The sequence below is a fragment of the Cynoglossus semilaevis genome, chromosome 13 (assembly GCF_000523025.1).
Source record: "Cynoglossus semilaevis isolate Cse_v1.0 chromosome 13, Cse_v1.0, whole genome shotgun sequence".
NCBI classification, from domain to species: Eukaryota; Metazoa; Chordata; class Actinopteri; order Pleuronectiformes; family Cynoglossidae; genus Cynoglossus; species Cynoglossus semilaevis.
Genome location: NC_024319.1, coordinates 9,387,769 through 9,404,810, shown reverse-complemented (window position 1 = coordinate 9,404,810; position 17,042 = coordinate 9,387,769). Strand labels below are relative to the sequence as shown.

The following is a 17,042-nucleotide window of genomic DNA, read 5'->3' as shown; positions in this document are numbered from 1 at the left end:
TATAACAACATGCCATGGTCAAGTTCCACTGCAGTCTCCACTCATGCATTAAACAGTAAATATCCCACACTAATGCATGGACTCATAAACCAGCACCACCACATCACTCGCACTTATAATCACCAAACTCTTGCTAAAAGTCACATCTACAAAACCTGATCCAGCTTTAAAGGTTACACTATAATTAGCTTACTGAGGCATAATTCGTATCTGCTGGGAATAATTTACACTCAGCAGCCAGAGGTGTGTGATAAAAAATTGATTTTGTATGTCACGGCTGTTTACGAGGCTATGTGAAGGATATGAGGACATGTTATTTTAATACTGTGACTAAATGCAGTCTAGACTGAAACATTCAGTTCTGTATTGACACGATGCAGCTTACAACACAGGCAGAAAAATCAGCAGAATGTGATTAAAGGCAGGATGAATTGATTCTTCTGGAAATAAGTCTATTCTTATAGGAAATAAATGTTGGTATTACCAGGGCAGCTAATATCTAAAGGCCATTTTTGAATATGAATTCTGATTGCTTTGCTTACATTCTGTCGCTAGCTCCTCCTAGCTTCTTAAAAGTTTACTGAAATCTAGCATTGGTATATTTTACTTTTTTTTCTATTTTAAGGTTTCTTCTTTTTGTGTTTTGTAAATATTTCTGACAATATTTATGTGACATGTTATGCTAATATGTAGCATTTAGGTTAGACAATTGTGCATACCTACACATGCCAACTTTTAACCTTCCTGTTTTGAGAATTTTAAATAACATAATGTGTTTTTGTTAGTTATGTATTTGGCTTTTTTTCCTTTTAGTATCTCCTTTTTTAAAAACTTTATTGTTGTCTTGTGCGTGCGCTATAGAAATCACTGTCAATATTTTTCTCTCAGGTTTTATAAAAACTGTAGAATTCACAAGGCGTTGAAACCTACCATCATGTAAATTTCAGACACTTTTTCATATTTCATACTTAATATTTCAAACTTTTCTCATTTCCCGAGCACATCACACAGGCTTCCTTCACTCATACAAATTACTAATTTAATTTTCCCTTCCTGCTGTTTTTTCTTTATCAGTGGTCCACACAGTAAGATTTGACACAGTTTTTATATCTTTCCTGACGCAACACTCCCCACTGGTGGAATCAAACCCAGATTTAAACTACTACATCCATGACCCAACCAACTACTTACATTCTTATTAGGCAGAAATTAATACAGCAATATTTTCTAAAATAATCTGAAAAAGTTTACTTTGAAAAATATTTTACAAAATCTGTAAGAAGAAAAAAAATGTCTTATGGAAACTAGTCTACAGCCTACAGTCACATTCTACAGTAAATATTCTCTTTATCAGCAACCATGTTGCTCAGGTTGCTTTGTTAACTCCCACACTGAAGTGCACTTCTCCTCTACAGCTGACAACTGCTGTGACATTGCACTAATTAGACATACCTATGTAGTGGTGCTCATTTTGGTTAAGCACTGAGAAAAATAATGGCTAGACATTCTGTCTGGCCAGTGAGAAGTGACTCTTTTTACTTACTTATTTTTTCAAGAGGCTCAAATATAATTAAAATAAAAAAATAGGAATAATTTAATGATCAGTTTCATATTTTCTCTCTTCTAAGATACTGCTTCTCATCTGTGAACTCCACCATCTTCTTCTCGCTAATGTTCCAAGTGACAGAAGTTGTTAAATTGTTTGAGAGCTTGATTGGGTTTCCTTAATGAAGAAGCAAACAGCCTAATGACTTGGAGCACTTGGAAAAAAAAGCCAATCTTACCTTGGTGATTGTGAAACATAAACGTATTAACCTGCTGTGACACTTGAGTATAGCAGAGTTCTGGGTTTAATCCACGAAAGGTTTCGTGTATATCATGCTATTCTATGTCGGTTAGACGTTCAAACAAACACCAAAAAAACAACATCCTGTCCTCTAATAACCTTTTGGTGTTTTCATCGTGGGGACCAAGTGAGTCCCTGTCTCCCATCATCTTCCTTTGACCCCATTCATTCTCATTGCCACTCTGTGTCAGTGTAATCACCCTCACCCCTCCTCTCTCTCCCCCTTCTGTTGCCTCCACTCACAATCAGGCAGAGAAGAAGGGCTTTTGTTACAGTCTGAAAGCCCCTTTCATTTGTGTGTGTGTGTGTTCTGATGGGAAACCTTCCTTCTCCCTAAACATCAAGGCTTTCAGGTAAAAGAGTAGAGTTTCCAAACCAATGTTCCTTCCTGGACAAAACAAAGAGTCCAAACCTTCGAGTCAATGGTGGGAATTTATTTTTCCCGCCAAAGTCTTTAAATAAACGATTAGGATGTGAAAACCACATTATCAATCATCATCCTGGATGAGGATTTTGGGGGATTTTATTCCATATTTGCCTGCGTGCACACTTAATTTCTGTTTTAGTTTCACCATCATGTACAGTCTTCAGCAGGGCTCCACACCTCACTGCAGTTTTAGTTTCAGTATGTCTTATATTATGTCTTATAATCAGACCTGCTGGAGACGTCGCAACAGACTGTTCAGGTTTGTTAGAATAGAGCCGGAAACAGTGTCTGTTCAAGAAATCTCTGTTCATGAGAGAGATGATTATCTTTTTAGTCGTCATCCAGTAAACTAAAAAAGGATTTGTATTCGCTGTCGGTGAGAACACACATGAGAAATACTCTTATTAAATAAGAAATACTCTAATCTAGATTAGATTAGATTAGATTAGATTAGTTTGAACTTTGTTGATCCTACACTGGTGAAATAGTTGAAATTAAAGATGCTTACATTTTAATTAATTAAATAATAATAATAATTTCTCATCGACTTGTCCATTATTCCCTTCAGCCAGACTCAACTTACCAAACACCTTCAGGAGAAACACCATCAGTGTTCGACAGTGTTCGAGTCTGTAGGTTCAGTAACCACTGTGTACTTAGACTTAGCCTTTCTGCAGTTCAACGCTGCGCAACCCCCAATACGGGATGTTTGTTTGTTAAAGTAACATCAACGTACATGTGAAACTAAGCCTGCTCCCATGATAAACACTGCTATTATGTGTGGATGTGGAGGAAAAAGAACGTCCCCCGCCCGTCAGACGCGCTCTGTACGAGCTAAAATTGCAGGTGTAAACAAACACAACAACAAAGCAAACGCGCACGCACACACTGACACACTCACCGAGATTCTTTTATCGCTGTTTGTTTAGAATCTTCTCCAGCTTGTTGTCTCGTAGCCCTGCCACTCATCCTTCCAACGTCACCATGTCAGACTGTCATCTCTGTCAGCGACGACCGAGAAGAATTCACATCTGTGTAAGAACATAATCTGCCATAGAAACAGATGAAAAAGTAATCAGTGATATTGACCTTGGGGTAAGAATAGAAATAAAAAATATCTTAATTAGTCCAGCAGTGGGTTACGTCAGCAAAGACAATGAAGGAAAAGAAAAGTCCAATACAATAGTGTAGTTGCATTGTATGAAAATACAAGAAGAAAACGAGGGATGTCAATCAGAGCGTAAACACATTTCTATTTAATTCTGTGTGAAACCAAAACTTTTTTGATAAACTCTGAGGGTAATACTGAAGAGATGTAGGATGGATTTGACTTTTGTTCTGGCAGTTTTGGCTCTGAAGTTTGATGCAGCTGCAGCTTTCTGAGGTTGCAGGTTTGATCCCTGACTCCTCTTATCTGTGTGCCAAAGTTTCTATGGGCAAGACACGGAATCTCAAGCAGCTGACAGTGTATGAATAATGTATGACAGATGAGCCGCAGCATATTTATGGTATAGGAATAAAGGAATGACACCAGTGGTGTTTACAGACACTGAAGTGTTTTTAAGGATGAGAAAAATTTTGTTTTTCAGACATTTACTGTTTTTTTTTTTGTTCATATCCTAACAGAGCTGTTAATTGGCAATAGCCTTTCACCAGCTTGATTAGAATGCACTTTAAAAGGCTTTATTGTAATTTTTAATATGTTGTTTCATTTTGTGTTCTTTTCATTTTTCTGCTCCTTTACTGTTAATCTGGAAACCACAGGACAATTCAGTGCAGGGTTTGACTGTATTAAAGCTCACAGATCAACCCGTCTGTTTGTTCCTCTGCGGGTGAATTAAACTCACAAAGAAATATATGAATAGCATCAAACTCCATTCAGGCACGAGAGAGCGTGTTTTTTTTTTCATACAGTAATCGTCCCTTTGATAAACAACCCGGCGAGGAAAGGTTTAAGGTGTGCACACGGCGATTAGTCTGTTTTGACTGACAGAACAGACGCAGAGACAGCCTGTTGATGGGCGAATGCAAACACGGGCTGAAAGAGTCCATTCACAACGGGGCCGATCCCGCACACAAACAAACACATGCAAATGCAGACGCACAGATACAGTAGGTATTGTGTCTCATGAGCGCCTCCTCAGTCGTCCTCTGTTCTGTACTATACCTGCAGAATAAGAAATGCAGTCTCCCACTGAGACTGCACCGAGACGGTGTGCATACACTCTTACTGTCATAAGTACACATGTGCAGCCACTGACACACAAAAGCACACACACACCCTGCTTAGACTGTCAGCAAACAAAAGAAAAGATAACAGCTCCCGCCTCCGAGCGTCTTTGTTTCACAAACAGACTTCCAGCTAGATCAGATGTCACTGACAGAGAGGTGCTCGTGCTGTGAATGTAGTTTCCAGCATGTGGCCTTTATGTCTGCCGGGGGACCACTCCGCTGTCATTGTAAAATATGCCGAAACGTGGCGATGGAGACAAAACAGGTTCTTCATTAAAGCGGTGAAAAGTGATGCATAAAGTGGTGCTGTAGATAAAGATAGTTCACTCGGCTTTCAGCGGGGGCTCACGCTGTGAGGAGGGAGTGGGACATAAAGTGCTGAGAAATGTGGTAGAACAGATAAATTACGCTGCTTTCAGCGGGATGTTCTCTGCGTGAGGAGAGGAGTCTGTCACTGACATTGTAATGTGTTATCTCCACTTAGTGAGGAGATAGGCGATGAAGATAACTGATGTATTATCTGTGTGACGGCAGCAGCATGAAAAATAGAAAGGCCACTGTCAACAGAATGAAACGATAGGAAACCAGAAAACATACCACCCCACCGTGTTGCTCTAGGAAACCAGAAAACATACCACCCCACAGTGTTGAGATGCCTCTGATTGGACTGTGTAGAGTACAGAAAAGCATTGGTTACAAATAGGAGGAATCCTTTAATGTCAATGAAGACTGGATTTATTAAAGGACATTCGTTTAATCCAAAAGGAGTGTTTTTATGCTTCTCCTTTCGACCAGTATGGCTCCACTGAAATTTCTGTGACAAGTAATTATCCCAGCCTTCATGAAAGCTGTAGGAACGTGTTAGGAACGCCACATCATCTCCAACATTAGAGTGAAAAAAGCTTTGATGGTTCTTCATTAACAAGAACATAAATAAGAGATTCAAATATGCAAGACTTGCTAGGTTTTGGCTAGGTTCTGATTCTCTATCGCCACAGAAAAGGTCAGCGTTTAGTTCTTAGAAAACCTGAGAACTTCAGGGCAGAATTCATAGAAAAATCACGGCAGAGTTCAGTCGCCGCTAAAAAGTTTAGGTGAAGTCTCTGCAAAATACTGTAGCTGCGGTTAGGATTCACAAACTCTCCAGGGTCTCCAGAGAAAGTCAGGTTGAGAACCCCAGACTTTAGGTCACGGTCTTAGTCATAAGAAGGCGTTTAAGTCAAGTTTCCAGGGAGTCAAAGAAAAGTTTGAGTCTCAGTGATTTACCAGTCAGAGCCACGGGCAAAAAAGAAATGGCATGAAATTTGAGTCAACTCCAGGAGTTACTGACCAAAGTTTGAGTCCTTCACAAATGAAGTAACTGGGTTCTCAAGTTTTTGAGCCTAGAAAGAAGTTTGAGTCTGGTAAAACTATAAAATGTATGTCGTGAAACTTTTTCTTTAATCAGACTTGATGTCACAAACGTAGAAGCTACTGTATAGTCAGGACTTGGGTGAACTGTTAGTTTTCACCTCTGAGTTAAAAAGTAGTTAACTATACACTGTATGACCTTTACTCAGTATTACTGAGGTTTTACGTCTTATATGTCTTACAAGTTATGTAAAACATAAAAACATGTTGGATCAGCCCTACTGGTTACAGAGCAGAATCCAAACAGGGACGGGGACTACGAGCTTTAATTCAAAGCAGAGCGACGCATCACAGACGTTGGAAAGAAGCGGCATCAACGTCTTTCATATTCATAGAAAGCGAAATAATTTTCTACAAGGATCCGACTCACTTACGTAACACATTCATCACTCTGACTAGACCTGTCTGCGCTGAATCCATTAGTCCGCGGGAAAATGTGCAACACTGTTCCTTTGAAAGGTACAGCAGGTACTAATTAGTGACATGGTGGAACTGGGAAGTCGGACCAACGGAGGACTTCTCCACTCACCCCTCTGTTTATAGATGACATCAGGAAATAACTGGTTTTTGCTTCAGGATGTAAACACAGTCACTACTCCCTTCTCTCCTTCTCTCTCTCTATGCCTGTTCTCCATCCTTTTCTTGGTCTGCACATCACATGGATGTCTTTGTGTTTTCATCCTCAGCTTTGCTTTAAAAGCAACATGTCTGTTTTTTTAAAGCATGTTGTAGAGAAACCTTTGTACAGGACGGGAAGAGACAGTGAGCTCCTTCTAGAGAGCAGTGACTTCTCAACACTGGTGCTGCAGTCAGGGATCTACAACAACCAAAGACTACCTCATTCCCATGGCTCATGTTATTATTAGTCATATTTATTATTATATTCATTTTTTTATATTATTTTCTTTGTTCAATATATTTGTGTTTATGTGTGTATTTAGGTTTATTTTACTGAGATGTTATACATTCTTCATTTATTATTATATTATTATAACATATTAATTATTTATTATTAAAATGTATTCATTTCTGTGAGGCTGAAGGGAAGTTTTAATCTAATTTCATATATATTGAATTATGTAAAAACACTTGGACCTGACTATATTATTTATATTTATATTTATTACTTTGTGTCAGATTTATGACGGATTTGAACAAGATTTTAAAACTGTGTTGTTGAATTAATCCTAACTTCTTTTATTCTTAGCTTGTCGGTACCAGGGCCAGGAGTGTCGGCTGGTGATTCACTATGAGCAGGGATTTTCTGTGTTGACCGACCCCAGTCTGGCCGACAGAGAAAATGAAGAGGAGAGAATAACTCACATTCCTGTGAGGCAGAAGATTCTGCTCTGTTACCCCTATGAAAAACTAAAGATGTCGTCAGACGACGGAGTTCGTATGCTGCACCTGGACTTCGGAGGAAGGGAGGGAGAGATTGTAAGTGTTTAACATTCCTATTTTTTTTAGCCTGGTATTTTGTGGATTTAAATCAGTGAAGACAGAAAAGGGAAAACAAACATTTTCATTTACTTTTGCCAATGATGCTAAATACTATTTTAACTAAATTGAAAAGTTGTCTGTGACCTTTTCAGATGTTTATATTAAACTGAGCTCTTAAACAACACACAAATTCTGCATACTTGACTTTGGCCGTGTTGTCACTAATCTTAGAGGCTCGGAGTATTCTCCTGGGAAATAAGGTTACACTCAACCAGAAGATGGTATAAATATATAAATATATATGGAAGACAGACTGTGGGAGAAAGTAAATTACAGCACTTCATCACAAAATACCTCTTGTAATAAACTTCCTTCCCACAAACACTGATCCGCTGAGGTGAGAGTGTTTTTGTTAGTGGAGTTTTCTCTAAAAATAACCTGTCACTTCCTGTGAGACTTTTAATCTTTTAAAACCTCTTTGGGGACTTTGGGGAGTTTCAAACAGCAGCTCTTTTAGAAATCAGGATCAATAAAAATAAAGCGCAAACATTCCCACCAGCCAATATGGTCATTATTTTCTTTGAGATTCACTTTTTAGCCCCTTTGCATCATATTTGACAGTCACTTGAATATTAATGCGGGTGACAGGAAAATGAACTCAGCGTCTCCTTCCCCTGGCGCCAAAACAAAAACTGATTTTTCCCAGAAAAACAACACAGCCGTTGCATCATTCACCTAAAAAAATAATAATAAAAAAACCACAGTGATTTAATGTTTGATGGAACGTTAATGAAAAATCAATATTATTCTCTGTGAAGTGTTAATCTGTCTGACAGTCCACATCCGACTGGAAGACTCCCTGAGACTGGTCAAATCATGTCTGACTGCTCAGTTACTGCTGAAGGCTAACTGCAGCTTTGATGTGAAGCCTTGATAATGTTTGGATCTGGAGAGTTTGGGAATGTCAGTACAGACACACACAAATACAGTTTAGGAAAATTACCAATACATGTGTAGGCGGGACTGACATTTGTTAGCCTAGCATTCCAGTGCACCATTCACCTAACTCTATATTGTTAGTTAGTCCATGTTTGTTTGTCCATTAGTCTTTAGTCCATATGTAGGAAAAGATGCAATTGAGGCAAAAGCAGGACGCGTCTCACAAAACACAGTGTTTGTGGCTGAGATCTGGCCCACATCAGGCGTACATTATGTACCACTTTATTTGGTCCACTTACAGCATTGAATGGTGACACCTTGGGTGCCCGGGCTACTACCCAGCCGCAGTTTTGACAATAATCAGGTGAAATCAGTTTAAAGATCAAATATCTCGTCCAAGTTGGAGCCATTTAAGAAACGGCAGAAATTTGTTCCAACGTATTCAGTCTGTGACAGATGCCATCTGAAAAAATGTTGGTACATTTTCCCAATAACAGTGAGATGTAAAGAGGATGTGATTAAAAATAAATGATGAATAACTGTAAGTCGATGTGTTCCGTGGCCAAAGTCCATCTTTTAGATTTTTGTAGAAAACGTTTGATCTTTTAAACAGCTGAAGTCCTTATAAAAAAAGTAAACTGCGTCACATCTATAGAACACAGAGCTAAGAAAAAAATGTTGCTATTCTTACACAGTAAAAAAAATACTGTGTTTTAGACAAATTGTCAGTATTTTCTGGTATTAATCATAATTTAAAATGTTGGTGTCGGACTGAGACAGAGCTGTTTCTTTTGTTTTTATTGCTGCTGAAGTGTCCTATACTGTACTGTACCTACAGTCAAGTGAATTTAGCCTTATATCCCAAAATTATAAATGAAAAATTTAAACTGCAGTTAATAAAACGTCAGGGGAAAAGAATTTATTAGGTGTCAAATACATCTGTAAAAAAAACAACACAGACAATCAATACTGGTGATTAAGTTCAGGTCAAAGTGTTGGACTTTTTCAGTGATTAAAGCCGTCTTTACTGGAGCCAAATGCCATCATTAAAAAACCTCATCTATCTGATCTCCTCAAACTCCTGTTTTTCCCTGAAGTTGTGATTCAGTGCCGTCGTATAAATCTGATCGTCAGTCAGCCCGCCAGGTTTTCTAGTGATGAAGTAACCAATGAAACGCCCTCGTCTGCTGTATGATCAGACGGGCTAAACAGTGGCTTACATCAAATTTATCAGCTACATTCTCCTCGGTCTTAAGAGCAGGATATGAGTCACACAAGTGGCAAGAACTCCCACTGTTGCTTAATCCACGAACACAGCATTTGTTCATTGTGTCTTTGCTTTTGAGCCTTTTAAGCCACAGTCTAATCCTCCCTCAGACAATGTTGACAGAAGATTTGGCTTTTAATATTTACACACTTGTGCATAAGTCTTGAGCCACCTTTGTCTTTTTTGTTTAATTTTTTTCCCCCAAAATCCCAAATCATTTTGTAATTTTCAAATGCAATTTTCAAGAATAGTTTGTTATTTTGTTTCAGTCCAGGCCCAATCTTCTTTTCCCCTGAAATCTATAAATACTGAAATAGCACAAGATTACGGTTATTAACAACATCTAAAACTACTGAAATAGCACAAGATTACGGTTATAAACAACATCTAAAAAAAAACAAAGAGGTTTCCACAAGGCAACAGTTTGATCGCCGCAGGGTTTTAATGACGTTTTCTGAACCTGAATTTAAGCCGTTTAACCTTGGAAAGAAGTAAGATAGAAACTCAAGACAATTAACGACTCAATAATAGAACCTGTAGAGTCAGAATCTTAAATTGACTCTCACGGGAAAAAGACAATTTACCAAGCTTCTGATTATGACACTAAGTTTATTCAATTCAATATCTCTGACCATTTATTTTAGACTATTTATAAAAAATGGCACAAATGGAAAACTTGCAGCCAACAGCACCTCCCTATGGAGTGGCAGCTCAGAGAGAGGCTAAACCAGAGGCTAAAGGCTAAATATGCTGCTTTACCCCAATAATGGTCTAGAATTTAAAGGTCATATTTCGTAGGAATATCAATTAAAATCGTCCTTGAAAATAAGTGGCTCTGTGAGGGTTTAGGGCTGCATTTCAACTGTTGAAACACCATATAACAAACCATGCCATTGACTCTCAATCACTCCGTGTTTATGATATTGTTTATGAAAGTGTGTTTTGTCATACTGTGTCTTTATATAAGATTTTAATTCCTTTTTTTCTTCTTTACTTCATGCAGCAACTAGACCTCCACTCATGTCCAAAGCCCATCGTCTTTATCCTCCCCTCTTTCCTGTCAGCCAAGATCGCCCGCCTGGGTCTGGTGGCCTGAAAGCCTCTCTAAAGGGAAATTTCAACACCTTTCAAAACCGAAATCTACCTTGTTGCTCCACATGTTTGCACCCCACGTGCACCACAACAACTCCATCAGCAGTTGAGCCGAGCCGAGTGAATGTAACTTCAGTCTGAAGATCATCTTGGGACTTGGACTTTAGATTAAAGACTGGCAATCGCTGATCGATTTAATTTGGAGTGAGATGGACAGTTTCTTTCTTTCTTTCTTGGGAATTTCTCATTTCAGGTCCTGCCAAGACTTAAGTGTTGACTGAAGGGGCAGATTAGAAAGTAAGTGATGCAGAGGGATACACAAATACAGCAAACCGGGCTCTGGTGTCACACACAGGCTGTAGAGGAAGGTTTAAACATGCGCAGCAGGGTCTGAGGTGGGTTTGATGAAATGACAAACACACTCAAGACAACGGTCAAATAATTCATACATCTTTAGCTTTGGGAATTTCATCAATCAGAATTTTTCTTTTACAAAAAATTGGCCACACAAATGAGAAAAAACATCCTAAATCCTAACACCCCCCCCCCCCCCCCCCCCCCCCCCCCAACAATGCCGTGCCTGTTTCCATCACTGACTTGTGAGTAGGGTCGATCACAACATGACGGTTCATTAAGATTAATGTTATTTCTTTGAATAGATTAGATTCAGGAACAATCAGTGACACAGCAGTGTTTGTCTGATTCCACAGTAATGGAAACTCTAATGACTCAAACACTGATGCTGATCTCAGATCAGTGATTAGGTTTGATCTTTGCTCCAAAATGAATTCTTCTTCTTCACACATTTTTTTTACACTAGCTGCAGCAAATGGAGTGTAATTTTCAACATAAACCAAGGATTAGAAACCACCCTGGTCTATGGTGGTCTCATTGTCAAACAAACAACAACAACAGCTTAGCATCATGCCATAGAGTAGCTGCAGCACAGCTGTGTTCTAAAGCAGAAACAATACTACACTTATGTAGTTCTGCAAATGTAATACTACTCTGAAACAAAAACGCGGCGAGTTCACCAAAGAAATACAGACGAGTACATTGTCACAATGACCTCTTGTGTTGACACTTAAACATATCACTGTTCGTCAGTTACTGCAGAGGAACAAACAGCTGAGAATTCACATTTGTGGCTCTGATGTCTCTGCTGAACACACAGGACTGACTCAGCCACTCTGGAATGTGTGTTGTGTACTTTGATATTCAAGGTAGTTGCAGTATAAATATTGGATTAGGGATTAGGGATTAGCCAAACCTGTGACTGTCACTTAAAATCCAAAGAGGAAAAAAAAATGTTTAGGAGTTTAAATTCCAGCAGAGTTCGCTCCAAGTGAAGCTTAATTTTCAGTCCAATTAGGTGAGAAGTCAAACGAGCTGAACACCACTCTGAGGCAAACAATTGCGAGGTATTTCTCCTTTGTTTGGAATAATGAAGTAGCTCAGCAAGAATCAAATGGGCACGAAGTTTCTGTAAACAGTTTTATATAAGTTGTTTAAACCGGTTTTAATATAAACAGAACTGACTTCTGGTTCACATCTGAATTTGGAGGAGAGGTGTTTTGTGCGTCTATCAAGAATCACAAGACTGACAGACTGACCGCAGGCGTCACTGAGGCGTCGAGTGTCCAATCAAACTGAACAAGAAAACTATAACGTCACAAACTTAATATAATAAATATGATTAGTATTTTCAAAAAAATCCAGCTCTTCTTTTCTTTCTAATTTTTGTGTACCATTATCACCAAAGAAAAAGATGGCTATCATGAATAAAGACTGAGGATAGTGGGTTTTACTCTCACTTTCACTTTCAACAATGTGGACAGTTTTACAGATGCTGGTTTAGGGTATACTATATAAAAATGTATTCATATTGAAATATAAATATATTATTACATATTTTAGCTGTACATTTTACAACAAGGATCACTGTTTGATGCCAAATCCATTCGCTGCTAATTAGCATTAAGACCCTGCTATTGATTTGTTTTCCTTCCTAATCTCAGCAAGAGAGTGAATCTAATAAATCTTTATTTTATTTTGACAATTGATCTTGAAGACTGAAACTTAATCAAACGTTGTCACATTAGCTTTTATGATAATGGCCGTGTAGCCATTAAAGCAGTCTGGCAGCAGTCATTATTGTTTTGAATGTGACGCAGCAGAGCAGACCGTTACTGCTCTGTGTCTGTCTTTACTTGTGCCTTCAGATGACTGAGAAGAAAATTAACATTTTATTTTTAAATAAAATAATAATTATATCGAAAGTGTGCAGCAACGGTGTGACGTCTATGTCAGTTGTTTTGATTTGAACTACCTTGTTTTAGCCTGTCTTTATTTCATACATTGTAAATTTAACACACTGTAGAAGAAAACATCTATTTTGTTGATTCTCACTGAACTTACAGCAGGCATGGGCAAACTACGACCCGGGGGCCAGATGTGGCCTATTTGGCTTTTTAATCCGGCCCACCAAACTTGTCCATATTAAGTTATTAATTTCTATTTTTTATTTATATTTCTGCCTTTCCCCTGCATTGCCCGTATTTCCCCAATAGATGGCATAGAAATGGCTAAAAGCATTTTAGCATTTACTGACTGACTTTTTCATGTCATTTGTTCTAGTTCATACGAATTTTTCATCTATCTGCTCCTGACCCGGTCCCCCATCAAATTTTAGGACCCGTGGTGGTCCGCGAGTCAATATGTTTCCCCACGTCTGACTTACAGTAAAGGCATTGGAACACACTGAGAACTGAGCACTTATCTATGACCTCGAGTGGAGAGAAGCACTTTGATGTGAACTCTGATGCCCCGCGCGGTTACTGTTCTGTCATTCGGAATGATACAATGTAGTTTTAACTCAGATTGTGCACATAAATCCTGTATTTATCAGTGATCTGATCTGTCTCTTGTTTCCTGTCTTCTTGTGTTTAATTCTTTTTTTTTCAGTAGAAGTGTAGAAATGTTTTACTTTTCATTGATTTAAAAGATCTGTGACATTGTCACACTAATGCACAGTTGTTGAACACTTACTTCTAGCGAACACTTAATGGTGGTAATAGGAGTTATTTCTCTGATCTCAGGTCAGAACTGTGGTCACAGAACTGTTGCTTTGCTACTGTGTGTGTGCACCGATTTCCGGTTGAATCTGAAGAAGCTACGGCATTCTCTCCAAGCCCTGCAGCAACCACTTGGGGCAGCATTTTGCCCTTCCCTCTTATCACCTGTTTTTTTCCTCAATATAGTGGTAAAAATAGGGTGACAGTAACTTGTCATCTGCATAGTTTTGATGGAAAACAACTGATGAAAACAGAAGTATGACTCCCTGCATTAGGACTGGAGTTCTATATTAGGGGCAAAATTCAAAGTGCTAAGGCTCTATCTTCTCAGTGAGGAGATTGAGCTCTATACATACTGCGGCCCTTTGACAAATATACTGTAGTTGTTGACTTCTCATACAGGACATCACCAGGTAGATGGCAAACACTGTGGGGTTTTTTTTAAATTAGAACATTAGGCTTTAGAGAAGTCTGTGACCAAGAGATTTAAGGATCAGGTTTGTAATCGAAGGATTACTGATTTGAATCCTGGCCCACCTCTCTGTTTACACTGCCATTAGCATGTAAGCATGTAGCCCACTGCTCCTGTGTCCTCAGTAGTACTTTAGCTTTAACTGTAAGGTTAAAAAATATGCTAAACGGAATTTTATATATATTCTTCAAATCCTGCTTTAAAAGCATATCTATATATACAGTATATATATATAAATATATATATATATATATTTATATATATACCTCTGCAGTGTTACAAACAGATAATCTGCACAGCTGGGATTACAGGATGTGTACTACGTATTTATTGTGTATTAGTGTCAGCGCAGATTGATTTGGAAGAGTTTTATTGACCGTGCCAAAAACTGCATTAATTTGTACTCTGGAGGGTAATTGAGTTGTAGTTCTCTACACACTCATAACTCTCTGACATTGTTCTCTGGCGCTCCTGGGTAGTGAGCTGCCATCTGTACCTACACAAACACGGAACGAGGGGAAGCAGGGGGCTGTGTTTGTGCGGCTACAGAGTGCAGACATCCTATGACTCTTTACAGGCTTCATTAGGTGTCATTGTTTAGCCACAATATTTTTTTTTCTTTTTTACATTTTATTTTCTATATCCTCAACTATATCCTCAAGCTGTTTCTAACACTGCTAGGGGGACAGGGACTGTCTGCCAATAGGAACAGTTGTACTGTATGAATAAGAAAAAGCAGTAGACACGCAGGTCAACTCTCCCACTGGGACCAGCAAAAAATAACTCCACAATCCTAAGAACTGAAAATAAACATATATTTGTTTTTGTGTTCGAAAGAACAGAAAGGGGAATGTAGAGAGTGAGATGGAAATAGAAACAAAAGGTAGAGCCACATTAAGTTCAAAAAGTTCTAACAATGACATATGTTGTATTATAATGAGTGTATAAAGCCCTAAGACGAGTCTTGAGTTTTATCCTCATGAAGTGTGCACAGTGTTGTCAACAGCTCAGAATAAACCATTTTTAAATCAGAGGAAAAATCAATTTTTAACCCAACTTAAACAGAAATCTTTTAAAAAATATACTAAAACTGACAGAACATTTGAAAAGAACTTAATTTCAGTCTTCAGAAAAGACGAAGAAGGTGGTTGTCTTCAGGTGTGAGAGACAACTCCCCCAAGTGTTTAAACGAGAATCCATTAAAAAAAACCTTGGAATTAATGGTGTCAATATTACCTCAGTAAAAATAAGAGTTTTAATCAGGGTGTCAAACTCCTGGCCCCAGGCCCACTTCCAGTCCAAGGATCCTCTACATCTGGTCCATGACAAGATGTTGGTAATAATTAAATATTGCTATTGGGGAAATTTTTACTTATTTCTTTTGAACTTTTGAACTGTTAAAATGATTTAATTGATCATTTAAGCATGAGAAAATATGTATTTATGCTAACTGTTTAACCTGTAGTATTAAATATCATATGGAAATTATATTAAAAAACAAACATTTTTCTAAAATAATTTTTTTTGTTTTAAAAAATTAAAATGTAATGTGGCCCTAATTTAATAATGGTGGCAGCAGTGGTCCTCAAATCATGACCCCTACTGCCTTATCATCATGACAACCAGGTCGCTTGATTCATTACACACATTTGGGCACATTTTGCTGAAGGGTTCACAGCCTCGGACCGTAGTTTTAGGTCAGTCATGACTGTGTATGGTGTAACATTATGATCCGATTTCGAGGGAAAATAGTCAATAAAGCAAGACTGCAGGAGGAGTGTGGTTCCCGTCAACTGTGTCAGTAAACGTTGCCTGGTGCAACATTACAATGCACCTACTGAACGGCTCGACTGTCAAATTTCATTGGCTCTCGGAGGAGGATCATAATTTACAAAAAAATAAAGTCTCTGTTTTATTGAAAAAGTCCTGAAACCTGCTTACGACGCCGTAAATTCCTCCATAACATGTTTACTGAGGTCATAAATCAAGTGAGAGAAAGCCTTTTTCCAGGGGTTTATGGAGGGGTGGCCTGCATGACTACGTCCATTTCTTATATAGAGTCAATGTAAATGTCAGGGACTTTAAAGGCTGGAAAAGTGCCAGATCAATTAGCCATAAACTGTGGCCAACACTGTGGGCACGTGTGTGTGTGAGTAAAGGCTCAGAGTGGAGTCCATTTGCACACAGTGGATATTTGTCTTAATGACAGCAGAACTTTACATTAAATATACGGTGACCTCTGTGCCCGCTTCTGGTTTAGCTATACTTGTGGGGACATTGTGGGAACATTTTAAAAGTCCCTACTGAGTGAGTGGTGTTTCAGAATTCAATGTATCGAGGTGGAATTAGGATTAGAATTCTGGTCAGATCAGAGGATTAGGAAGATTTAAGATGAGACATACACTCGTAACAGTCGAGGTTTGGCCGTTGTCAGTGATTGTGGAAGAAGCTGCCATTAAACGTACAAGAAGCTTCTGCACTTCCTGTTTTTAAATTCATTACCTGCTGTGGCCTTCAACACCGTATGAGTCAATGTGTTATTTCTAATACGCTTTGTTTAATATTTTACTGCTTTCATTCATTTTCACTTTCACTGCAGTTGTTTTATTGCTGTTTCTACTATTGTTTTCATGGCTTTTGTCATTACAGTATGTATATATAAATATATATAATCTTTATTATACGACACTATGGCGTTATCTATAAAAATGTGCTCTATGAATAAATTGGACCAGGATTTGGACAAGCAGCTAAGGAATGTATAATTTATATGAAACAAAACAAAAAATGTGTGTGTGTGTGTGTGTGTGTAAATGAGAGAAGGGGGGAGAGAGAGAGAGAGA

The 17,042-nt window shown here is 38.3% G+C and overlaps 2 protein-coding genes across 4 annotated transcripts in view; one reads left to right on the top strand and one right to left on the bottom strand.

Annotated features, from left to right (window-relative positions):
- Window positions 1-13,564, top strand: part of sntb1 (syntrophin, basic 1) — a 39,242-nt gene extending 25,678 nt beyond the window's left edge. Inside the window, exons 7-8 of the mRNA XM_008323423.3 lie at window positions 7,123-7,352; window positions 10,565-13,564. Of these exons, the coding sequence (XP_008321645.1) occupies window positions 7,123-7,352; window positions 10,565-10,657 (323 nt within the window). The 3' untranslated portion in view covers window positions 10,658-13,564. The remainder of the gene's footprint in view (window positions 1-7,122; window positions 7,353-10,564) is intronic.
- The window catches only part of mtbp (MDM2 binding protein), an 82,702-nt gene that overhangs the window by 34,691 nt on the left and 30,969 nt on the right, over window positions 1-17,042 (bottom strand). For 2 of the 3 annotated variants that reach the window (XR_001760972.2, XR_001760973.2), the window contains exon 22: window positions 3,175-3,321. Coding sequence is in view for 1 of the 3 variants with exons in the window: in XM_025061354.1 (XP_024917122.1) it covers window positions 3,253-3,321 (69 nt within the window). In the remaining 2 variants the exon portion in view is untranslated. Of the gene's footprint in view, window positions 1-2,716; window positions 3,322-17,042 lie in introns of those variants that run through there. The other variant, XM_025061354.1, reaches the window with a different exon arrangement.